Below are 25,322 nucleotides of genomic sequence, written 5' to 3' on the forward strand. Positions count from 1 at the left end.
TAGGTACAAAACCTAAATTAATAAATAAAAAATACTTAAGGAGATCAGAAAAGCTCTAAGGACTCAGGAAATGAGTAAGAAAAACTTGAAAATCTGAAATTCAGAATGCTCTAAGACAAACTGCTCTGAAAAACTGGAAAAATAAAAGCAAGTAGCTTACAAAAATAGGAAAAACTCAAAACAGTAATTCAGTTCAATAATTAAAATAGAAAATTCTTAAAATGCAAACACCCAATGTTGTCTCATAAATTACTTTGAAAATGAGCTGATTATCACCAAGCATAGCAGCACACCGCTGTGACCCCTGTGATACGTGGGGTGTGGATGCGCAAGAATGAGTTCACGGAAAGCTGCTTCTACAGTTTGTTCAAGGCTAAACACAGCTACATGACACTGATTCTTGTCACAAACAAAACCAAAGTACAAACTGATTTTCTGAGGCCCCAAAGGCATGGGGTTTATATTTACAAAGTTATTTAGTTCAATGAACTGGCTTATATTAAGTTCAATATTTGTTTTAAAAACAAATGTTTAAATGCTGATAAAATATAAGTTCTTACACAATGCCATCAAATTTTGGCTTGTTGTTAACATCAAAAGCTAATAAATAATAGAAAACATTAATAAGTACTAAGTGGAAACACTTGGTGTCAGATAAGAAGAGTGGTAAGAATAAAAATATAAAGAAAATGACACCTTTTGGTAGAAAAGTCAGGAAAAAGGGAGATACTAAGTTTAAAGAACTGAGTGTGTTGTGGGTAAAAGCAAAGGGCTTTGCTCATGTGCAGTTGTGACAAAGCATCACTCTTCCTGAGCTGGACCCCCAGGATGGCCAGTAGGGGCCACACAAAACAAGAAATCTACTCCCATTCAGGAGCCTTGCAGGGTTCTGCACACATTGCCCAGTTAACTTAATCTGCTTCTGAAAGGCTTCTGAGTCCCAGTGTCAATGCATGGGTGAACATCATGATGGCATAGCCTGCAAAAGTCCTGGGGCCTTCTGGCTGGACACCAAACTCAAGAGTCCCAGAGTTAATGCAATGGGACAGTGCTGAGCTTAATGCCTATGAGCCCAACACTTAGGAGGCTGAGGCAGATCATGATTTTGAGGACAACCTAGGCTACAGAGTAACTTCCAGGCTAGCCTGGGCTACATAGGGAGTTCCAGACCAAATAGGCTATCAGGTACGGTTCTTGCCAGAAACAACAATAACAGAAATCAAGACGGTTTTAAATGAACACCAAAGTTGGAGGTACAGGCCTGGGACAGTGGGCTCAGAGGAATGGGTGGCAAGGGCTACAACACTCTGGAGGTGAGTAACAACAGTTCCTCCCAGTACCTCTTCCCTCTAGGGAGTCATGTCGACTTGTCCTAGAAGCCAACATGGTAGGAGAACTGATCCACTGTGCAGAGTCCAAAGTTCTCCTCGGGTTTACCAGGTAGCCCAAAGTTTCAGGGGGCTCCTTCCTGCCCTGCCTCTTGTGCCACTGTGGCCTGCTGAGGGCTGGTGTGAACGGATGGACAGGGAAGGGTGACCCTCCCACAGGAAAGTGAGTATCAGTGTGGACACATGCACTGGTGTCAAGCATGCTGACCGAGGCATGCCACACTCAGCATGGGGGAGCCAGGCAACTGTTCTTATGATTCAGACTTCTGTGGCCACAGCACAGCCATTTGGGCCACTGCTTCTTCTGTCTTCCTCTGTATGCCCAGACCCTCAGGACCAGCTGAGGGAGCTCACAGGGAAACGGAGCTTGCTGCAGTCCTCAGAGGCGGCACTTCCCTTGGCATCTACTGTGTTCCCGGCCAGCACAGGGCTCAAGGAGCACAGACATCCAGAGATTGGAAGGCCATAATGGGAGAAGGGGCAGCACGCAGAAAACATGGCACATGGGTAGCCATAGTGACAGCAGAGGGATCAGAAGGTCACACTGGTTTATCAGATGCTATGCTATGTGAACAGGTCTAGGGAACCACAGGCCTGAGAAGGCAGACTGAGACAAGCATGCCATGCTGGGGTTCAGGTGACCCTGGGCCTCAGTCACTACAGTGACAAGGAAAGGAAACACAGGAGTCACCAAGATTACAGAAGTTCAAGGAGGCTACAGGGGTGGACAGGATGAGGGCAAACAGCCTCACTGAGTCCAGTTATCTCTGAGGAGAACCCTGGAAATGGAGCTGAAATGGCCAACATGGTCAAAGCAAGTCTCTCCAGAGGCCACCTTCAGGTGTGGATTTGCAGTGAGGCGTGGTGAGAGCTTCAGGCTCTGCAGAAACAAAGACAAAAGAGCCCTCATCCCTTCTAGGACAGGAGGAGCTGCAAAGCTCCACACAAATCCTGCCTTTCCTGCAGCAGCCAAGGTAGCTCAGGGGAGCTTCAGAGTCTGCAGGGCCAGAGTGCCAGCAGGGGGCACCACAGACCCACATTTGGCAAGAACCATTTGCCCTTTGCCTACAATGCAGCCCTGGGCAATCCTGGGTACAAGGCAGCGGAGCCAGAACCCTGGGTGATGACAGACACTGGACAGGGCTGGGAGCATAATAACTTCTTGAGCTCAGAAGCAGGAGGGTTCAGGGGTCCTAGCCTAACAAGTCCAGCCAGTCCAAGCAGAGGGGCAACCAGTCCAAGGCGAGGCCAGACTTGGCTTGCAACACTGACATCTCCACTGCACACCAAGCATGCTTGCTTCATGGGGGGGGGGTATGTCATTCACTCCCTGCCCCCTCAAGAGGCAGCTTCCACCCCATCGCCCCACAGTGTGGCTCATCAGCACAGACCCATCACTGGGTGTCAGGGTCTTGGAAGCCCCAAGCCTCCACAGCTGAGATGAGGAAGTTCTCAGAGCAGAGAGGCTGGTTGTTGAAAGTGTCGCAGTGTCCAGTGCGGCCTCGGTTCAGATCCCCGTCAATGTAGAGTGCTTGGCCACCTCCTCCCCCTGTGGGATATGCAAGGGAACAGATGTCTTTCAGTTTTGACAACCACCCCATACCTAGACACCCACATCTCTGTCCTTGAAAGGTCTGCCAAACAGCAATCTAAGTAAAGAGATCCTTGGACAACAGAGTTTTAAAACCACAGGTTTACTGGGGCCATCTGTCCTGGCTAATGCTTGTTTGCTAGACCTTATCTCCCATCTTTCTTGCCTGGTCTACCCCCAACAACCTAGGGTCTTTTCCTTTGCTTAACTGAGATGTCTACTACGACCAGTCAACAAGGACTGGGCACAGGAGCTTTAACTGCCCTCAGTCCCACATGTCCTCTCCCCAGGCTGAAGTGAAGGGAACAGGTGCCCACCAATGATGAGGCAGTCATTGCCCCCAGCCATGAACATGGACTCAGTCTTGGAGGGCAGGTTGAAGTGCCGGGCAGCCAGGAAAGGTGAGAGCCGGTCAGCAGGGTCGGAAGAGACGGAGTGGCTGAGGAAGGAAGGAGCAGCTGCGGCTTCTGAGGACTTGAAGGATGTCGGCCTGGTCAACTCTGGGTGCTTGATGACCACCCACTCGTAACGCTGTACCTCGGGCTGCAGCTGGAGAGGAACAGGTGGCACGTGGCACCTCATTGGGCCTTCCAGCTCCAAAGCCACAGCCCATCTCCATCCCATGAGTCTGCTGTGGTGAGTCCCTAAGTGAGGTACTGTGGCAGTGGCACACACACCACAACAGCAGAGGGAGCCCTGGTAGCTCTGGGGTACTCATAGTCTAACAAGCAAAACCCAGAAATGAAAGTGAAACAAGGCTCATGGCCTGATGACTTCTGAACCCCTATAGTCAGCCTCTGATAGCCAGGGGTCAGACAATACCCTGGCCCAGGACAGACACTGGGCTTACCCTCAGTCTTGGGGGGCCAATTAAGTGCTCAGAATGTCTGAAGAGACAGGAACAGCTGAGGAACAAGGGAGTAGGCAGAGGGACCCCACACTCAGCCCAACTCACCCTAAAAACAAAACATTCTCCAGTTCCAAAGAAGCTCAGTTTGCCTCCAAACTTATTTCTCTCGCTCCAGTCTGTTGACAAGTAAGCGCCGCAAACCTAGGGAGGAAGGCTGGGGTGAGACTTTGTGTCCTCAGGAGGGTCCTCTCGTCCAGGCATGCTGCGTGAGACAAGTCCCAGCTTAGGGGTGTTGTACTTTGCATTCTCCCACCACTGAGGGCAAAAGGTTGTGGGAGAGGACTGAGTTTCGGGAAGAGTACCCTCTGGGTCGTTTTGCTTTCCCCTGGCTCTCCAGAATGAGAACAAGCTCCATGCTGGGACCATATCCACACTCAGGTCTTGGCATCAGCCCAGTAAACCAGGCTTCTCACCTCCTTTTGCGTGGTCTTGATGAGCAGGAGGGTGGGCTCGTGTCCTTCACACTGGAAATAGAACCTGGGGGCAGAGACCACATGTGCTACCCTGCATGCCCTCTCTGGCATCTCCTGTTAGCACTGACAACTGTCAGTCCCTAGGTCTAGGGTAGAGAAGTCTGGGGACAATGCTTTTTTCCCACCACCTCTGTCCACAGCAGCTAAGGACCTTGCAATGTCATTTTGGCCAGGTCAGGCTGCCCTGTATGACAAAGGAGAAGATTCACAGTGTATTCCCCTCAGGCAAAGCTGAGTACTGGAAGCCACAGGGAAGCAGGAACTAGAGAACCAGGAAAAGTTCAGCCCTGGCCATGTGGGGAAGGTGAGGCTTGCCACTGTGGTGCTCAGACGTCCCTGGGGGCTGGGAGAAGACAGGGTTTCTCTGTGAGCCTTGGGTATCCAGGCACTCACTTTGTAGACCAGTCTGGCTCTGCCTCTGAGCACTGGGATTAAAGGTGTGCACCACCACTGCCTGGGGAGAAGTCACAATTAACTAAGCCAAAATGCTTGTGTGGTTGCAGACAGGGGAGTTGGGGTTTTGGGAGGGTGTTCCAGATTTTGTGAACCATCATCTGATATTAACTGAATCTAACCAATCTAGCTTGGAGGACAGTGTGCCCCTGCTAGAATACCAGGTGCTTACACAGACAGAGCTCCCAAAAGGGGAACCTGGTCCAGGCTTGTGATGGACACTGTGGGTGAGGGCAGCAGGGAGGCCAGGCCAGCTGTCCGGTTGACAACTCTCTAACAATTCTGAGCTCCTATGATAGGAATTTTGATTTTTGTATTTTATGATACCCACATAGGACCCTCAGCTGTGGTGCAAACAGCAAAGACTTCCAAAGTCTGCATAGCCTGGGAATGACAGAAGGCCAGGAAAAGAGGCTTCTGATTCTTAGGCCTCACAGGATGAGGCAAGACTTTATCAGGGCCCTAGTTCAAAGACTCATTTCCACTAGTCCATAACGTCCTGAAGTGGAGTGCAGGATGTGACTCTCAAAGTCTCAGGGGTGCCTCACCTGGTTAAGCTGTACCCATGCTGCAGCGAGGAGAAGAGTAGGAGGGGTTGGCAGAGGGCAAAACGCTCGGGGATCCAGGACCAAATGTCTCTCATCTCCTTCACGCTGACGATCTCTGAGCGGAAGTTTTCTGCATGGACAGCCAAGTGCACAAACTGCCTGGGAAGAGTTGGGAGGGGTGAGACCCAGTGACCACAGTGCTGACTGCACCCCTACCCTAAGGCACCAGTTTCATTTTGGTACATAGCCTGGAAAGGATATCTCACCTACTCAGCTAGGTTTGCAGCCTGGCTCTTGGTGCCAGTTGGAAATGCGGTAAAATTATTCCTAGAAGCCCCACCTCCCATCTGATACATAGGAGAGTGCCCAGCCTTAGGGTATGGGGGACAAAAGCCCTTTTCTTTAAGAAATCAGGACAAATGAAGTAAGCTTCCAGAAAGGTAAGGCTGCAGAGCCAGCCAAGCACCAGCAGATCGCACAAGTGAGGCAGAAAGACGAACAGACAGACAGACACACAGACAGACAGTGCCTGTAATCAATCAGGCTAAGGCAGCAAGCAGAAGCCAGCCCAGGAGAGACAGGTGGGCCTTGGGAGACGGCCAGCAGCCAAGCCAGAGTTGGCTGGAAGAAAGGCAGGGCAGAGAGGCCAAGCATCGAGGTGTGGTTTCAGACCTACCTTTTAGAAAGTGAGACACTGAGAAACAGGAGGAAGCAACGACACGGAGAAGAAAAATAAAACAGACAAGGCAAGGTTAGTGGTGGGTACCGATCCCAGGTATGCCTTCCTTTGGGCCCAGGAGAAAGTGAACTCCATGCCAGTAGCCATGCCTATAGCAGTGTATAGTGTCAGGTGTTAAACACCCTGACTCTTCCCAACTCTGTTCCCCAGGGACAGGGAGACCATAATCAGCATTTCCAAAGAATGCCAGCCATGAAGCTTGGAGCTGTAAGGGCAGAGTAGGAGCTGTTCTGATGTGACCCCCTAGGAGGCCAGCCTGGCAACTGCTGGACCTTCTAACCCCAATAGCATCCAGCTTCCTTGTTTTCTTAAGGCCATAACTGCAAAGCCCTTCCTGCTTTCTAGTGCCCTTCTATTCACATGCGAGCATGTGGACAGACAGAAGGCTAGAATCAGACCAATGGCTGGCAGGACAAGCTTATGCTCAGACCTCAAGGATGCACTCCAGCTCCCCACTCACAGATGCCATATGCTCATGGCACAGGCACATGCATGCTCTCTCTCTCTCTGTCTCTGTCTCTGTCTCTCTCTCTCTCTCTCTCTCTCACACACACACACACACAGAGGCATGAGAACACATGCACATGATCCTGGGGCCCACCTACCTCTTCTGCTTGACAGTGATGCCCTTCTGCTTCAGTGCTTTCTCATTGGCCATTTGCAAGAGCTGGATCTCCTTTCGGGAAAACAGACGGATGGCAAAGGCCTTCTCCAGTAGCTTCTCAGGAGACACTGTCTTGGCAATGTCCTTGACAAATATGCGGATGTCTTGCTTTACATTGTCCGACTCAAGGGGCTGTCCTGCTCTCACCTTGTGGAAGAACTTGAGGATGGCCAGAGCGACTCGGTACAGTACCTTGTAACCTTCTACAAGGAAGACATCGAAAACTCGCGCAAAATAGTTGAGGGGCAGCTCCCCAAACAGCCATCGCTGCCAGTCAGAGTAGACCTGCAGGACATCCTCTGACACAGCCACCATCAGTTTGTGGGCTGCCTGGCAATACTTGTTCACCAGGTCCCCAAATGTCATGCAGGAGGACTCAAAGGCCAGGAAACTCTGGTCAATGAGCTTCTTGCTGGGGTCATTGCAGGCTAAGATGCGGCAGGCCTTTTCAAAACACTCAGCCTCGTCAATGCTGTAGTGCAGCAGCAGGGCCACCACAGCAGGCAGGGCAGGGCAGAAGGAGATGTCGGGGAACTGATTGGCGATACACAGGAGAATCTTGCGCACAGCCCCCTCGCCCCGCGTGTTCAGGCAGTAGGTGGGCACCTGAGTGTTGTCCACAAACTCAGGTAAGGGCAAGCTACTGCTGCTGTGCTTGCCCACAATCTTGCCCACGATATCACTGTACACGCTGGCATCAGGTGTGACTGTGCGGCAGGGGATGTCCCGGATCAGGCGCTGGTACACTTTGCCCCTCAGGGCGTGGCTCTGAGCCCAGTAGCCCTGACGTGCCAGTTGCTTCAACTCCTGTAGCTCGGTACAGTTCAGTTCCTTGGGTCCCAGGTCCTGGATGGATGCGTCCATCTTGTCCCTGTCCACAAAGCAGTTGTACCCTGGGGAGTCCATGGTGCCTGAGGTGCCTGGGAGGCAGGTCCCAGGCTGCCAGGAAGTAACTAACAGCAGCTAAATCTTGCAGCCCTGTCCTTGGGGGCTTTCTGTCAACCAGTCGGTCATCCTACACACCCTGGAGGATTGAAAACAATTTTAGTACAGGCATTGAAAGTTCACATTTTAAAGGCTTGGTTTTCTTTTTATTTTTCTAAAAAGGAGTAGGAAGAAAAATAATTGCTCTGAGAAGTCATCACTAACTTTGGAGAACAACTCCTTTTCACAGAGTTCATGTGTTACCAGAACAGGCCATGGGTTCCCAGTAATGAAAAGGTAGGGACAGGTTCCCAGTAATGCTTTGAAAGTCTGACTCTGGGGGCCAGAGAGATGGCTGGATGGTTAAGAGTGCTTTCTTCCCTTCCAGAGGACCGAGTTCATTTCCCAGCACCCAGTTCAGGCAGTTTAAAATAGTAACTCCAGTTCTAAGGGATCCAGTATCTCCTCTGGCCTCTGCAGGCATAGGCATAGCACTCATGTGGGGCATATACACCAGTGCAGAGAAACACTCATACATAAAATAACAAAATGAATCTTCTTCTTCTTCTTCTTTTTTTTTTTTTTTTTTTTGTTTCCAAGACAGGGTGTCTCTGTATTGTTTTGGAGCCTGTTCTGGAATTTACCCTGTAGACCAGGCTAGTCTTCAACTCACAGAGATCCGCCTGCCTCTGCCTCCTGAGTGCTGGGATTAAAGATGTGGGCCACCAACGCCCGGCTATCTTCTTTTTCTTTTATGGGTTTTCAAGAAAGGGTTTCTCTGTGTAGCCTTGGCTGTCCTGGAACTTGCTCTATAGACCAGGCTGGCCTCACAGAGATCTGCCTGCCTCTGCCTCCAGAGTACTAGGATTAAAGGTGTGGGCCACCACTGCCTGGTATAAATCCTCTTTTTAAAAAACATTTAAAATTTAAGCGTGGTGGTGGTGGTGGTGGTGATGGTGCAGCACACACCTTTAATCCCAGAACTCAGGAGGCAGAGGCAGGCAGATGTCTGGGAGTTTAAGGCCAGCCTGGTCTACAATAACCAGGATTGGCACAATGGAGATTAGGTAACAAACATGTAGAAGAATGCAAATTTTAAAATATGGGTTTAAGTTATAAGAGTTAGTTAGAAACAAGCCTAAGATAAGGCTGATCTTTCATAATTAATAATAAGCCTCTATATTTTGTGTTTTGTGAGCTGGCAGCCCAAAAGAAAAGTCTGTCTACACACCATGTGGGTGCTGAGACTGGAACCCAAGTCCTCTGGAACAGCAGCCAGTTCTCTTAAGCACTGAGCCATCTTTTCATCCCCCACCATCTTTAAAAAGTAGAAATACAGGGGCTGGAGAGATGGCTCAGCAGTTAAGAGCACTGGCTGCTCTTCCACGTGGCAGCTCATGACTGTCTGTAATTCCAGTTCCCGGGGATCCAACAGAGAGCCTCACAGAGTATATACAGGCAAAACACCAATACACATAAAATAAAAATATATTATTCTTAAAAATACAACAAATCTTTTTGAATTTAAATTAGAAACAATCTTATTTTATATATTAACCCCAGACAAATTGTTTAAGAGATAAAAACCCTGACCTTTCTAGACACAGCTGTTCACCTGGGGAGGTCTACTTAACTGCAGCCCAGGGGCCATCAGAAAAGGAACAAGGGTCAAGAGGAGCCTATGAGACAGTTCTTCCTCTCAGCCCTGCGGTATCAGTCAGGCTCCAACCAGCTGTGCTGAGGACATATGCATGCACTGCCTCACCATGCCGGATAGAATACCAGGCTAGCACTGCACCCCTGAGCTGCATCAGCCCATGGAGATCTGTGGGCAGCTCTTACCTTCCTCTAACTGCCTGCGTAAGAGCTAAGTTCCAGACAGGTAATTCCAGGGGAAGCCACCAGCAAGGTAAAAAATGGAGCCTGAGGTGTAATTCTGTAGTGCAAGGGTTGAGGAACAAGAGGAAGGTGCCACAATTTCAAAACTAGACATTTCTGGCTCCAAGTAAATTACAGCCAGAAGTTTTAGGGGAGATGATATTATCTCATTACATGGCAGCTGTCGTGATTCAGTTGCACATAAAAGAAGTGGGTGAGCAGAACAGGATGTAATGCACATGTCTGAAATATCAGAACTTTGGAGGAAGGGGAGGCAGGAGGATCATGAGTTCAAAGCCTGCCTGGACTACAAAGGAAGTTCAAGACTGAGTTATATAGTGAGACCCTACCTTAAACAAATAAACGAACAGGGTTTGGAGATATCAGCAGTTGAGCAAGGGCTGGGCTGGAGCTAAGTTGTAGAGCACTTGTCTAGTATGAATGAGGCCTAAGGTTTGGCCTCCAGCCCAGAAAACAAAGGACAGAGGAAGGGAGAGAAGGGAAGAGGGCAGTGGGTGGGAGAGGAAGGGAGGGGAGGGGAGGGAAAAACCATAAGGAAGAGGAGACGGTAGTAGAGGGAAAAGGTGAAGGATAAAATATACTAAGAGACCATGCACAGTGGGCTATAACAGCCCATTGATTTGGGTTCTAAAGTTTCCCCCAGAGACTGCTGTCCGGAGCAAACACGCCCCATATTCATTCATGCACACTAGGCTGACTGTTAAGTTTTCAGGCATCTATACTGGCCTGCCCTTGGGGTTCTGACAGGATGCGCTCTCAGCTGCAGTCACTAAGAGTAGCACCTGTGCATATTCACTGTGTTCACTTTTAAAGGGCCCTGCCCTCCTCCCTTCCTCCCTCCCCCCTCTCTGGTCGCCCCCATTCTCTTCTGTCTCTCTTTGTCCCACTTTCCTCTCTCCTGCCGAGGCTGGTCTCCCCCCTCCCCTTTCCCCATTTATGATCCCTTTCCTTAATTAAAAAAAAATCCCTCTGATTGAACATTGTCACATGGTGTCGTTCTCTCTCTTGAGCTGCTTTTCTTAAATTACAACACGGACCTTTCTGATCTGGATGGTAGGACTGTCCAACAACGTCACAGGGGTCGGCTTCTGTGAGTTTAGGTAAATATCCACACCACTCTGATTTCTCTTGCATCTAGAAAATTCAACTAGAAAATAAACAGAAAAAGAAAATGCTATTGAGTTAAAAGAACTTTATTTGTTTTTGTTTTTTCTAGACAGAGTTTCTTTGTGTAGCTTTGGCTATCCTGGAACACTCTGTAGATCTGCTTGCCTCTGCCTCATGTGCTTTAAAAACTGGAGTTGCCCAAATGACCTCTGTCCCCTGGTCTCCTTTTATTTTATTTTTTAAAGATTTATTTATTTATTATATATACAGTGTTCTCTCTGTATGTATCCCTGAAGACCAGAAGAGCGCACCAGATCTTATTACAGATGGCTGTAAGCCACCATGTGGTTGCTGGGAACTGAACTCAGAACCTCTGGAAGAGCAGCCAGTGCTCTTAACCTCTGAGCCATCTGTCTAGCCCCTATTTTATTTTTTAAAATTTACTTTATATTCATTGGTGTGAGGGTGTCAGATCTCCTGGAATTGGAATTACAGACAGTTGTGAGCTGCCATGTGGGGTGCTGGGAATTGAACCCGGGTCCTCTGGAAGAACAGTCAGTGCTCTTAACCACTGAGGCATCTGCCCAGCCCCTGCCCTCCTTTTATATACAGGATTTTGCTGTAATCATTTGGCGGGCCATCATGCCAGGCAGAAACATAATGTAATGTGTGGGACTAAGAAAACACCTTGATTTTATGTTCTTCTCTCTGTGGTAAATATATGCAAAATACCATTTTAAGCATTTTAAAAATACTTGTGTGTGGGTGTGTTGGACAGCACACTTGTTGGAGATGAGAAGACAGCCTTGGGTGTTGGTCCCTACCTTCCACCTCATTTGAGACAGGGTGTCTTGTTTACTAATGCGCACACCAGGCTGGCTGCTGCGAGCTTAAGGTAGTCTTCTGCCTCCCAACCAAACCCTGGCTGCTGCATTAGGGCTGGAACTACAGATGCGTGCTTGAGTCCAGCTTTACATGAGCTCTGGTGATCTGAACTCAGTCCTCATGCTTGTACACAAAACAATCCATCCAATGAGCTGTCTCCTTAGCTTCCATTTTCATCAATTTTAAGACACTTCAAGGCTGGAGCAATGGCTCAGTGGTTAAGGGTACTGGCTGTTCTTCCAGAGCACCCATGGTTAATGCCTAGCACCCACATGGTGGTTTACAACCATCTGTAATTCTAGTCCCAGGGACTCTGATTCCCACTTCTGGCCTCCACAGGCATCAGGCACACATGGGTTACACAGACACACATGCAGGAAAGAGACACATAAAACACAAAGAAGAAAAAGATACTTTAGTGGTGTCAGGTGTCTGGACCATTGCCACTATCTCCAGAACTGTCCCATCTTCCACAGTGAAACTCTCTCCTAGCTTCCCCCTAACCCTAGGGGTGGCCTCACCACATTTTTTTTTCCCTTCAAGACAGGGTTTCTCTGTTTAACAGCCCTAGCCATTCAGGAACTCGTACTGCAGACCAGGATGGCCTTGATTTTATTTTTATTTATTTATTTATTTTTGGTTTTTTGAGACAGGGTTTCTCTGTGTTGTTTTGGAGGCTGTCTTGGAACTTGCTCTGTAGACCAGGCTGGCCTTGAACTCAAGAGATCTGCCTGCCTCTGCCTCAAGAGATCCGCCTGCCTCTACTGGCCTTGATTTTAAGAGATCAGCCTGCTTCTGCCCCCAGAGTGGTGGGATTAAAGGCATATGCCACCACCATCATTGCCCAGCACGTTTTTTCCCCTTAAAATGACAGTCTGACTATGTAACACACACTCACCTTGAAGCTGTGATCACCCTGCCATAGCCTCCCGAGTTGTGAAATTACACCTGTGCATCACCATACCCTGGTCCAGAACTGTCCTCCACTTAAAAAGAAAAAGGGCCAGGCATGGTGGCACACACCTTTAATCCCAGCACTCGGGAGGCAGAGGAAGACAGATCTCTGTAAGTTCAAGGCCAGCCTGTTCTACATAGGGAATTTCGAGGCAGGGAGGGGGGAAAGGAGGGAGGGAGGGAGGGAAAGAAGAGAAAAGAAAAGAGACCTGATTCTTTTGATTCCTTTTATATTTATTCCTTTATGTTTATGAGTGTTCGCCAGAAAAGGGCATTGGATCCCCTGGAACTGGAATTACAGTCAGCCTTGAGCCACCATGTGGGTGCTGGGATTGAAACTACGCCTTCTGAAAGAGCAGCAAATGCTCTTAATTGGTAAGCCATCTCTTCAGTCCCCATTGATAAGTCTTTACAGGCGTTTCCTCATATTAATCATTAATTAAAACAAGGGTTTCTGGGGTTGAGGGTGTAGCTAAGTGGTACAATACTTAGCCATGATTGAGGCCTTGAGTTCAATGTCTGGCACCACCCACACACACACACACACACACACACACACACACACACACACACACACACACACACACACTGCTGCAAGCAATTATAACAATATTAAATTGATTTTAATGTGTTTCTTGCTTATAGTGGGGCCAGTCCTGCTGCCTGACTGGCAGTATGGGGATCCCTCTTGCACTGCTCTGAAGCAACAGGCCCACCTATCTGCTTCCTCTCAGCCATGCCAGGGTCACACTGCACAATTTCTCACATCTGAGCCATTTTTAGACTTCAGTTCTAAGCTTAAAACCCAACAGGGCCACCACAGGCCCATTCTCTCTGGGTGACAAGGACCTGTTTCCCCTGTGTGAAATAAAAACATTTATAAATAGAACAGGAGTTTAGCTGAGCACACCAACCTGCTCTAGGTTGGACATTAAACAGAAAAGTGATGGAGGCACTGTTCAAAGAACTCCTTCAGCAGGACCAGATACAGAGGGCTAATGCTATAGCAAGAGGTTCAGGGAACGTGCCAGAACCAGAGGGATCTCTCCTCCTCACATCCCACTCAAGGGGAACTATATGTTACTGGGGTTAGGCACATGAGACTTTCTCCAGGCATCTGCAAAATGGCCTCAGCTGCCTTGTAATTCCACAGGACCTGATATCTTTTTTTGACCTCTAAGGGGCAATAGGCGTGCAGATAGTGCATATATATATATATATACACATGCAGACAAAACACTCATAACTATAAAATAAAGCAAAATTTAAAAATCTTTTAAAAAAGCTATGGGTGGGTACAAATATACACGCAGGCAAAACACTCATATACATAAAATAAAATAAAAACTACACCAATTAAAAAAAGAATGCATAATCACAAAAGTTCAGATAAGACCAAATTACAGAGCAAAACTTGTGAGTTCTGTTCAAACCATCACTCTAGTCCTAGGTCTCTTGAACTGAAAATTTTCTATCACTATTGCTTTGGTGTATGGCCCTTAAAACCTTTTATTACATTTATACACATAATACAACTGAGTCATATCTTCTATAGACAGGTCATTCAGATGGGGAAGTAAGGAAGGCAGGAAATTCATTAAAAACATAAACCAGGTTTTTATACTCACACTTTGGAGAATTAAAATCGTTTATTTATTCATTCATTCTTTGGGGTTTTTGTTTGTTTGGTTGGTTGGTTTTTGTTGTTTTTTTTTTTTTTTCTGAGACAGGGTTTCTCTGTGTAGCCCTGGCTGTCCTGGAACTCACTCTGTAGCCCAGGCTGGCCTTGAACTCAGAAATCCACCTGCCTCTGCCTCCTGAGTGATGGGATTAAAGTTCTTTTTAAAAACAAATTTGTGTGTGTGTGTGTGTGTGTGTGTGTGTGTGTGTGTGTGTGTGTGTTTTGAGACAGGGCCTCTATATGTAGCCCTGAACTCACTATGCAGGGTGACACAGGACATCTTGATGTCCTGCCTGGGCAGTGTGGACTGGTCACACAGTAGCACAGATCCTGCACAGTTGCTGCCACTGTGAGCAGTTCTCGAGAAGCCACGTTCCCTCAGCCTGAGGGTTAGGGGTCGTGACTTGTCACCACATACACTGTATTGCCCCAAAGTCCCTCTCTGCATCCTCAAGTTTTCAACAGAGGCCATCTTTGGCTGGCCCCTCTCCTACAGTTCCATGTATTTGGAATGAAAAGCCCTCTATTGCTTGTGACCTCAGTGCTGGGCCTCACCAGTAATTCCAAGAAAGCAGGAGAAATGCTACTTGACACCAGTTGGACTCATGGAGCAATAGCTGATGATGATTTCAGACAGCAGGGACTCCACATAGTGGGTCTACAGGGTGATGGATACTTTACTGAAGGTCCACGGTGTGAACACATCCCAGGACATGATGTGTGAACTGGAATAATGAACTGCCACAGCTGGACCCTCAGAAGAGCGAGCCCCAAGGAGGTACAGTCAACACCAGGAGCAGAGAGGCCAGCAGGGCACCCGGGCTGAGAACTATGGGAAACGGGGAAGGGCATGAACTAATAGAGGTTTCTGGTGTGAGGGTTACAGGAAGTACTCCATCAACATGACAGGTCAGATGCCTCAGCTTTTTCTTCCGGGGCTGCATTCAGAGTCTTGGGCCTGACACTCGATTCTTAGAAGCCTCTGGGAGGAACACACCAATGGCCACTCCTGAGGAGGCACTGTTCTCCCACAGACCATGAGGCCGGAGCTTGAGTTCTGGTGGCAGCCCCCTACAACTGCCTCTTTCAACTGCCCACTTCCCCTTCCTGCCCTGAGCTGCTTCTTTCTCCACTTCACAGGGTTCCCCTAACTTTTACAGCCCTTTCTCTACCAGTATGGTGACTATTTGAAAGTTCAAGGTACCTGGAGAGGGAAAGGAAGTATGTCTTTTAAAGAAAACAAAAAACATAAGCGTTAAGAAATGCTTTCTAGTTCGCCTAACTAGACTGGTTAGGACTGATGACATGTTCCAGGTGATGCCTACAACCTGTTCCTATGAATGTGTTCTCTGCCCACAGTGCTGCCCTGGGTCTGCCAAGGATAAGACCAGAGGATCAGGGGAGCCATAGATGGCTCGTTGACAATGGCTTGACTGTCCCGTCACCCTTTCAGGCAGATCTCTGGACAGGAGATAGGGTTGGTGGTTTAAATAAGAACAGGCCCCATAAACTCACGTTTGGATACTTGGTCCCAGCCGGTCATCTTCAGCCACAGAGGCTGGGGCCAAAGATGTGACTTCACAGTCCATCCCAGTCAACCCCAAGGACAGCCTGATGGGGCAGCTCTTAGCCCACTTTAGAGAGGAGAGGTGCCGCAGAGTCCCCTGCACAGGAGGAACACCCAGGCTGCAGAAATTCTAAGGCCTCCTTGAGGCCTAGGCCTCTTCACAGGCAGCTGTGTCCTAGCTCCTTCCTCAGCAAGGTCAGGACTCTCTTTCGATACTGTGAGGCTGTCCCAAAACACTGCTTTAGTCATGAGACTGTGTTTCTCACCTCTTTTTCCAAACAGGCAGATTTGAAAACAAACTCCTTAGCATGTGACATACAGACTTGCCTTGAGGTTTACATTGTAACACCTGGACACACTGGGCCTCCCTTCCTAGCTACTTGTCTTTGTCACAGAAAACGGAGAAGCTAATAACAATCATAGCTCCCCCTTGCTCCAAACTTTTATTCATTCCACAAACTTTTAGTTAGTTTCTCCTCCCTGCTTGTGTCAGGCAGGATCCTGGGGTAAAACAGTTCAGGGATCCCAGATGAGACCCACAACCATAAATGCACACTTGTTACCTCAAGTCTATAAAAATGGGAAGCAGGCTGGGTTGGTGAAGACAGAGTGCTGAGGGACAGCATTACAAGAAGGAAGTGGGGAAGACATCACTATGCTTGGGGTATTTGGTGGGCAGTACAGAGAACTGATGTGATGAGAAGCAGGAGGTTAAAGATGTGACATCCCAGACCTACAGGTAGAAAGTCACCCTGATGTCTGTGGTGGAAGTGTCAGGGGGAAAGGAGGATCCAGTCCAGCTGACAAAGTGGGGAGAAGGACCAGTGGGTAGGCCACGGAAGGTCCAGATGTAGTGATCCCCAGAAACAGCTTAGGGCAGATCCAGGAAACCCATGAGCTTCCTACAATGCTGGTGATACAGGGAAGCCCACACTCACACCCACACACAGCCACCAAGCAAAGACAGACTGTCCTAAGGAAGTCCTACACCCCCGTGCAACTTTAGCCTGACAATGCTTCTCCAGCCACAGAAACAAGCTATGACCCAGGGCTCTTGCCTGACTGAACCTTAGTCACCATGCCGCATGCTAGGCAGGGCTCAGCTTTTCCTCTCCTGTCTTAGCAATCCCCACATGCTTTCCTGGAGAGCGGGAGTGGGACATTGGACAGGAATAAAGAATGGAGAGGAGCTGAGGCTGGGCCCCAGCCTGAGGATATGGGAACCCGGATGCCTAGCAGGCATCTTAGGTAACCCTGGACAATAGAAGGGGACAGTGAGGCACTGTTGTGGGCATTTCTTTTTTCTTTTCTGAGACAGGATTTCTCTGTGTAGCTTTATAGACCAGACTGACCTCAAACTCACAGAGATCCTTCGGCCTCTGCCTCCCAAAGGGCTGGGATTAAAGGCATGTGTCACCAACGCCTGGATACTGTGGACATTTCTATGTGACAGACAAGCATACATACCTCTCATGCAGGTCACCTTTGTATAATTCAGGGCATGCCAATGCTTGTCCTTCAATCTTGCTTAACAATAGGGCCATTAAGAAAAAAAGAGCCCACCAGTTCAGGGAGGTGCAATATGCAGACCACTAAAGAACACAGCAAACTTTGACATCTTCTTGGCACTAACCATACCTATAGGGCCAGGGAAGTGCCATAAGCTATGCTGTCTGGGGCGGTGAAGGCACAGCCTTGACTACTGTGATAGTGATGGCTTGCTGTCTGATAAGATGCTCAGAGTGCCAACACGCCCTGAGCAGCTGGCCCAGTAGTGAATGTGTGCGAGGGCTATTCAGTGGCTGAGAATAGAGATGCCGCAGGTAGGGAAACTGAAAGGACATCTGAGATGGCAAGCAGGGGGCAGTTTCTGGGACAGGTGTGTGTGTGTGTGGGGGGGTAATCCAAAGGTATACTACTGAGACCGGGAGGAGGGGAGGTCTAAAGGACACATTAGTCAGCTGGAAGGGGCAGGGCAGGGGTGCTGGGTCTAACAGCAGACCTGGACCAGGGCAAGAATGGCAGAGACAAGAACAGAGGTAACAACTATCAATCAAGAGCAAGTGACAATTACACCCTCTTGGTACATGAACTTTCCTCATACCCACCAGGGACATATCTCCAAGGATGAGCCCAACCTCTAAGAACCTGCTGGACATTCCAGAGACATACACAATCTCAGGACACAGTCAGGAACACTGGGCACTGGGGGTACTGGATACTTATCTTCTTAGACCTCAGCCCTCGCACAGGACAGCACAGAAGAAACCTTGAAAGTAAGGGGCCACTAGCCTGACCCACATCCAGTCTTTCCAGAAATTTCTTTCAAATGCCTCCCAGGTCTCTTGCACCTGGTTGGGTATAGCAGATACAGAAACAAGATACCCGACAGCACTCACAGAAAGTGGATTTGTAGACGCACTGATAATTAGGGCATACTTAGAGAGGGTTGTGAACTTGAAAAGGATTTCAGTGGAAGGGCAGGGAAGGTAAGGTGCCATTCCATGGAAAGGACCAGAACACACAGCAGTAGAGAAGGCTTGCTGAGTTCAGAAGACTTTAAAGAATAACTTCCCCTGGGAGTGGGAGGCACATCACAAAGGCCCTTGTCCACTGAGGGTTCATTCCCACCCTTTTAGAAACAGAAGCCACCAGGGCACCAGGAAGAGGAAGTATGGGCTTCATTCTGGAGAGATCTGTCTGTTTGCAGGAAAGTGGACACAGAAGCACAGCCACCAGAGTCACTATTAGCAGTGACTGAAGGCAGGCTGATCACCTGGGGTGTGCTTCGGTTGGTCTTGTCCCCTTGTCTCAGTTGCTAGGTAGGAGGGAGCCAAGCTGAAGCACGCTTCTCTACACATACATCAGAGCTGTAGAGGGGACAACAACCAAACCATCTGTTCATGAGACTTGAGGCTGGGCTCTGGGTGCTGCCTGGCAGGACTTCTAGGCTCGCCTTGGCACCTCTCCTGTTTCCAGGCATTGGCTCATAGCCTCGCCCCGCCCCTTTGAGAAGAGTAGGCTGTCAGACAGGAGCTTCTTTTATCTGTATCCACACTTGGTGTCATGGCCCAAGGTTCTGATATCACTTCCCTGGGCCCTCACTGAGGCCCTACTGTAGCCCTGTCTCTTAAATTCAGAGTCAAACAGCTGGTGACAGCAGGTTACATCTGACTTTAAGACATTATGAACCAGCTGCTATATATACATAACTGATACCTCAGGCCCTTATTGTCCTAAAGCACTTGTGGCTGATGTCACTCCCTGGGCTGTTCTCTTCTGGATGTCTGTTCACTGCTCCAGCTCTCCCCCTCTTCTGGTTCCTCAATGTCACTGCTGTAGATGTCTAGCTTCTTCTCAGCTTATGCAGGTGAGCTCTCGTCCATTACCTCCAGCTGCTTCCTAGGTGTCATGCACAACTCATGACCTTCATGCTCCATTGCGACTCAGCTCAAATCCTAGCACTTTTGCCATGCCCTGGGCTTGTCACAACCTCTTACCTGAGATCCTTCCTGTCCCCCACCCTTTCTGTCCCTCCCACCGCAGCTTCAGGAGCACTGGTCGGTCACACAGTGGGAACTGCTAAAGGGACATGAAGGCGGAGAGGCAGGACATGTTTGTCCCCTCTTCCTTTCTTAGTTCATTCCAATCAAATCTCCTTCAGGGTCCCTCCAGTGACCTTCCAGGCCAGTGCCCCCTTATCCAAGTGTGTTTCCCTACTTCGACACACTGAGGTATTATAGTGATCTGCTTAGATGTTCCACTCTTGTACTAGATTGTAGCTTCCACACCCAAATGTTACATTACACTCTGTGTGCCTGGGAAGGAAGAAGCCAGAGAAGGAAACAGGTTAATTTTGAAGGCTGAATAACAGTAGGAAGCCTTAACAAACTTGTCCTATGCAGTGACCCCAGAAGGCAGGCTGTATGCTGCCTCAGCCCTGAAGCACAGCATAGGAATTTCTCAAGTGTCAATGGTGACTGGCGCTCACAGTTGACTCCCTGAGAAGCCGGTTACAGGAAACTTGATAGTGGGCCTTTTGCTGGTGGCACACAATGGTAGGCATGTGCCAGGTACAAAAGGGATGTAACCAGTAATGAGACTTGATTCATAGCACCATGGGCCAACTGGACTGCTTGCTGGCTGGAAGTTCAAATGCATATCACCTAGAGGTGTCTAAGGTCACACGTGGGATTGAGACCCAAGCTTGCCTAGCCACTCTAGACACAGGCAGGAGCTAGAGCAATTTGGGGCTCTTTTCTTGCCACAGCAAGTCAGGAAAACAGCCCCTCAGCACATACAGAATGAGAATCTCAGGAAAAGGATCCAGCCAAAATGTCAGCAGCACTGGAATTTCGACAGACCTGAGTTCCAAGGTAGGTACCTGAGACAGGTGTGCCTTGCAAGGCTAGGCACATGGCAGGTTCTCAGCAAACATCTTCAGACCAAGTAAGACACCTGTCTGGGAGTCATGAAGGCTTAATCACGTTTATAGGCATTCAAAACATGCTTCCTGCAAGTCAAGGTGCCAAGTGCTGGAGGACAAAGGCACGAGGCATTGCCTCAGCTCTCAGAGAGCCATGATCAGGACAGAAGAGTGACCGAGACCTTGAGGGTACAGGCGCCTGGAATGGAAAGCACAGGGCGTCAGAGCCCTCTCTGCCCACAGGGAGACAGGGCTCAGAAAGGCTTCCTATCATCTGCATCTGCCTAGGCTGTGTCTTGAAGGGTGAGGAGGCCTTAGCCCCAGGCAAGGGCACAGAAAGCATGAGCAACGGACAAAGCCACCAGGCACAGAGATCCTTCTGAGTCTAGGTGCTGTCTGGAATGAGGGCACAGGCTAGTGAGTATCTTTATGGCTCAGATCAAAAGACAGTCTAAGGGTGGAGAGGTGACTCAGTTGGAAAAGCACTTGTTATTAAGCCATGAGGATGTCAGTATTCAATCCCCAGAATCCACATAAAAGGCTGGATGTGGCAGGTACATACCTATAATACCAACACTGCCGTGGTAGAGACAGGAGGATCAGTGGGGTTCACTGGCCAGTTTAGCTGAATTGGCAAGCTCCAGGTCCCATGAGAGAGACTATCTCAAAAGATAAGGTGGAGACAATTGAGTAAGACATCAAATGTCGACCTCTGAACTCCTCACACAGGAACTCGCATACACATATACACATACTCGCAAAGGAAAAAAAAAAACATAGTTCAGTTCACAGGCTCCAAGAAGCCTAAAAGCCTGCAAATTACTGAGACACTGACAAAGGACAGTGTCCCCATGTGCTGTGCTGGGGGCAAGGCTTAAGGAGCCCAGGACGTTAGAAAAATGCTCCAGGGCAGGAGTATGTCCTATAACTCAACTCTTCTAAGGGTTCACAAGCTTCCAAGACAGGGATGCTGGAAGGGCCTTGCTGGGAAGGATGGAAGGTAACTAGAAAACAGGAACAAAGTGATTCAAGGTGAGGCTGATGGGATGAGGGAAGAGCAGCCTTGGGTGAGACCCAGACAATGAGTTACACTTAGAACAGTAAACCAGTTTTTATTCAGAATAAATTCGCCTATCAATAAACAACTAGTCTTAGAGTGTGTAGCAAGCACATATGTGTAATCCCAGCACTCAGGAGTCCACCTCAGGAGGTTCACAAGTCACATATGTGTAATCCAGCACTCAGGAGGCCACCTCAGGAGGTTCATGAGTTGGAGGTCAGCCTAGGCTACACAGTGAGAGACTGCTTCAAAATGTCAAAACCAAGTTTGGAGATAAGAGTTCAGTGGTTAGAATACTTGCCTAGCACTAGGCAAAAGGTCCTAGGTTCAGTTTCCAGTACCACAAAACAAGCAGATGAAAAATCAGGCAGGTCAGCTTCAGAAACAGTGTGCTGGTCTGTTACTTACAAAGGAAAATGTGCCAGGCTGGAGGGAACAGTACAGCTTACGTAGTCCACAGACAAGTGCTCTGAGGCTGTGGGCAGACAAGGGCTCCTGTGCAGTATCAGTGTTCCCTTATCCATGTGAATACCACATGCTTGGCCTCACTCAGTTCTCACCTAAGTCCTGCCTGTCTCTACGGCTGACCAAACAGAAGCTGGAGGCCTGGAAGGAAGGCAAGGCAAGCTCCAAGTTCTAACTGAGAGCACACTGAGCGCTCCAACCCATGATTTGGAGGAAAGTGGGATCTTCTGAGATAAGTAGCACCCAATCTGGAGGTTCCCCAAAAGACAGACAGGAAAAGCCCTGGAAGGCGGTGGGACCAGGGAAGGCTATATCTTCAGCACTCAGCATCTACCTTTTACTCAATAGAAAACCTGGGTCTCTGACAGAAATACAAAGCCCATCACCTCACTCTACTCCACCTACAAAGCAAGAGGCTACAAGCCAGTCTTCTCCCTTCTTTCGTGTCCCAAGGACATAGTGTCAGGAGTCTGTATGTACAGCCCAACTCACTCCCCAGCTTAAATGCCACGCAGGAACGATCCCCACTCTTGAGCTCCAGACCAGGAGACACTTACCCACTGCCTGATGGCACCTTTCCAAACTCAAGGCTTTCTTCCTCCCCGGGCCTGTCTCTTTCTGTATCCTGTGCATTGTGGCCGTGGGCTGCCAGTCACCCAACGCCCTCCTTCCGCCCTGGCTCCTGCCATTCTGGCAGCTGCTTGTCTTCAGTCTTGCCATTCTGTTTTATGATTGTCTCAAGGTAATCAACTGTGCCCACATTCAGCGCAGCAGCCCAGGTGGCTTTAGAACACACTCATCTGACCAGGTCCCTCACAAGCCACACTCTTCCAGAAACTTCCAAATCTCACTCAACACTGTCTCCACAGTTCACACAGCACCTTCTCATATTAATTCATTTCCTTCCTTTTTTTTTCCCCTTTAGTACTGGGGATTGTGCCTAGGGCCTTGTGCATGCTAGATAAGAACTTGATTACTGAGTTGTGTTCCCTAGCCCTTTCTGTAGTTGTTTTGAAACAAAAGTCTTGCTCTGCAGCCCAGGCTGGCCTAAAATTTGGTCCTTCTGCACCTGACTCCCTATTGGGGTTATAACTTGGTGCCACCACACCCAGCTCACCCCCCCCAGGTCCTGGGCATTGAACACAGGGCCTTGCATATACTAGGTAAGCACTGTTGAAGTATGAATTCAATAAATACATACTGAAAGGATAGTGAAAATTCCCAGGTAATGAAATTCAGGCTTGTTCTCAGTAAAAGGCCTGAGGGCTTTTTTGTTTTTCTTAAATGTCTCCATTTAGAAGGTGATGGCTGCAAACTGCCCCTGAAACAGCTGTTTGTAAAGGCTTTTTTTCTTCTATTTAGCACTGTCAAAACAGAAAAGGTGTGTTCAAACAGGGCAGATGTTAACTGCTTCTGACAACCCACTTCATTGTCCTGTGTGCTTTAAACTAGAAGCCATGCAAAGGCAAACGCTCTACTATGGCTTCTGAGGCTGCTCAGTCGCTGATAAGGATTAGGAGCAACACCGTGTGCCCAAGGTCACCGAGACTTGCTGGACAGTCCTGGCAGGTGTGGTTAGTCAGAGCAAGTAAGGTATACATGCAGGTGAACTTGCAGTCCCAGGGAGGTGAATTTGATTGTTGTTATGAAAACCCTGCCTAGATTACTGGATTTCTTCTGCAACCCAAAAGGTCACCCTTAATCCAGTTGAAAGCCACTACTTTGCTAGTTCACTGGTTGACACCTATCACTTAGAAAATGGCATCTTTATTTCCTCTAACAACCACTTAAGAGAGTGCCTGGCCCACTGAATGCCAGGCCATGGGGGCGCCGTGAGTGGAGCCAGGTTCTAAATGCAGCTGTCAACACCGAGTATGTCCCATAAAGTCTTTATCTGAGTGCTGAGCAGATTAGGTGAGGGTTAATCCTCAGAATAAAGGAAGCACACACAGGGGTCATACCACTCACTATGAATGGTCACTATCAAATATTTGAAATGTCTTGATCATTTGTCATTCGGGTTGGTCTTGACACCAACCTTGACTACACAGAATGGACACCAGCTGGGGTGAGAGCTTGAAAGAGCATGAGCACACTTATCCCAAAACTCAGTGAACACTCACAGGTGCCTATTGAGAGGAGGGGGTTAAAAAATGAGAACGGAGTCCTTGACTCCAAGTAGATGAAATGGCATCACATGCCAAATTATGGGACAGCTGTACAACTTGCCTGGAAGTCACCTGCTGGTCTTCCAGCAGAACACGGTGAAATGAGGAAAATCGTTTTGAGCCTCTGCCCACTTTGGAAAGATGGTAACACCATTGCCATAAACCAGCATACACCTGCACACGACCCAGCTGGGTTAGAGTTAGTCCAAGAAGACCAGAGCACAACTGCTTCTGAATTGAGCCAGGCTTGTCAAGGAGACACTGGCCAGGCTGCCAGCATCCCTGACAGGCTGATGTCTGTTACGTGGTGCCCACCCCCATATGGTGCCAGCTCTGCCCTCCAGCTACGTTATTCAAGACTCCAGAAGCACAGGGCCAAGCTAAGGCACAGGTGACACAGGCGACACAGACAGGTCAGAGACACAGGCTCTCAGGCTGGGAAAGTACCTAAGCGTCAGGTGGGCAGCTGTGTCATCTTTGGCAAGTGAAGGGCCCGAACTGTTGCAGGTCTTCGAGGGCAAAGGTATATAAACACTGCTGCAATTTCGAACAAATACAGAAAGGATTTCCTATTCCACAGGGACGGAAAGTGTCCTAAGGGAAGGTTGACACAGAGGCAGTTCTTTCCCACAACACAAAACCAAGAGGAGGCAGCGACGACCTAAGAAGGCCCGGCCTGCCCAAAGGGATCTGACACCCGGGCCCGCGTCACGCACCAGGCTCCGGAGCACCAGCCCCGGAGCCCCCAACCCGCTGCGACCAAGACATTAAGCACCGCCCGTGTCTCCTCTCTCAGTCCGTCCGTGCTGCCGATCAGCGCAAGATGACAGTGATACCCTCACACCCCGCGTCCAGCCGCCACGCCCCCGCCGCGCACCCACCTCGGCGCTCCGCACCGCACCGCTCCCTTCAGCTCTCCGCTGGACCGCGCGAGCCTTTCTGCGCACGCGCGTAGGCGGCCCCGCCCCACAAGCACGCGCTTGCGGGCTGCCCACCCCGAGCGCCCCGCGTCTCAGCGCGGATGGCTCTGGGCATGCGCGCTTGCGCCCAGGCGGCGGCCAGTCCGGAGCATGCGCTAGCCAAACAGTGGTTCCCGCGCTCGGGGGCAGGGGATCGTCAAGAGAGGTGGGGGCTCTAGCGTCCAGTGTGAGGCCAAGTCTTGGGCATATGGAACCGCGATGGCTGCCCGCTGAAGTCGCCGTGTGACCCGGTTACACGTGGACCCGAACTACCCGTTCGTGATGTCCAATCTTGAGCGGGTAGAGTGTAGGGCTCCTAGCTAGGGGCGGGACTTGTGCCAAGAAGCTTGGAGGCCAAGACTACTGGGAGATGCTTCTGGGAGTGACAACTGGACGGATCCCAGAGATGGGGAACGACAGGACAAGAAAGAGGTGGGAAACAGGCAGAGATGCAGCTGCGG

General features: G+C 49.3%; 1 protein-coding gene across 2 annotated transcripts; it reads right to left on the bottom strand.

The window, feature by feature from the left end:
* Window positions 1-1,215: 1,215 nt before the first annotated feature.
* On the bottom strand, window positions 1,216-24,978 carry Tbc1d24 (TBC1 domain family member 24). Of its 2 annotated transcripts, XM_013121724.3 has the most exons (9): window positions 24,784-24,978; window positions 10,627-10,736; window positions 6,708-7,790; window positions 6,040-6,057; window positions 5,364-5,522; window positions 4,303-4,366; window positions 3,935-4,030; window positions 3,297-3,528; window positions 1,216-2,937 (listed from the first exon to the last, which is right to left on the bottom strand). In XM_013121724.3, the coding sequence occupies exons 3-9, from the start codon at window positions 7,670-7,672 to the stop codon at window positions 2,783-2,785; spliced, it is 1,689 nt and encodes a 562-aa protein (XP_012977178.1). In that variant the 5' UTR covers window positions 7,673-7,790; window positions 10,627-10,736; window positions 24,784-24,978; the 3' UTR covers window positions 1,216-2,782. The 2 variants fall into 2 exon arrangements, with proteins under 2 accessions (XP_012977178.1, XP_012977179.1); XM_013121725.3 differs by lacking the exon at window positions 6,040-6,057.
* Between the last annotated feature and the right edge of the window lie 344 nt (window positions 24,979-25,322).

This window comes from Mesocricetus auratus, unplaced genomic scaffold, assembly GCF_017639785.1.
Source record: "Mesocricetus auratus isolate SY011 unplaced genomic scaffold, BCM_Maur_2.0 Super-Scaffold_100007, whole genome shotgun sequence".
Taxonomy (NCBI): domain Eukaryota; kingdom Metazoa; phylum Chordata; class Mammalia; order Rodentia; family Cricetidae; genus Mesocricetus; species Mesocricetus auratus.

Bases quoted from the DNA above. Each gene is read 5' to 3' on its own strand.
- Tbc1d24 (XM_013121724.3), bottom strand. From the start codon at position 7,672: ATGGACTCCCCAGGGTACAACTGCTTTGTGGACAGGGACAAGATGGAC. The intron at 4,367-5,363 runs GTGAGGCACCCC...CTCTGCCCCCAG, and splicing joins CATGGGTACAGCTTAACCAG to GTTCTATTTCCAGTGTGAAG. The intron at 2,938-3,296 runs GTGGGCACCTGT...CATATCCCACAG, and splicing joins CAATGACTGCCTCATCATTG to GGGGAGGAGGTGGCCAAGCA.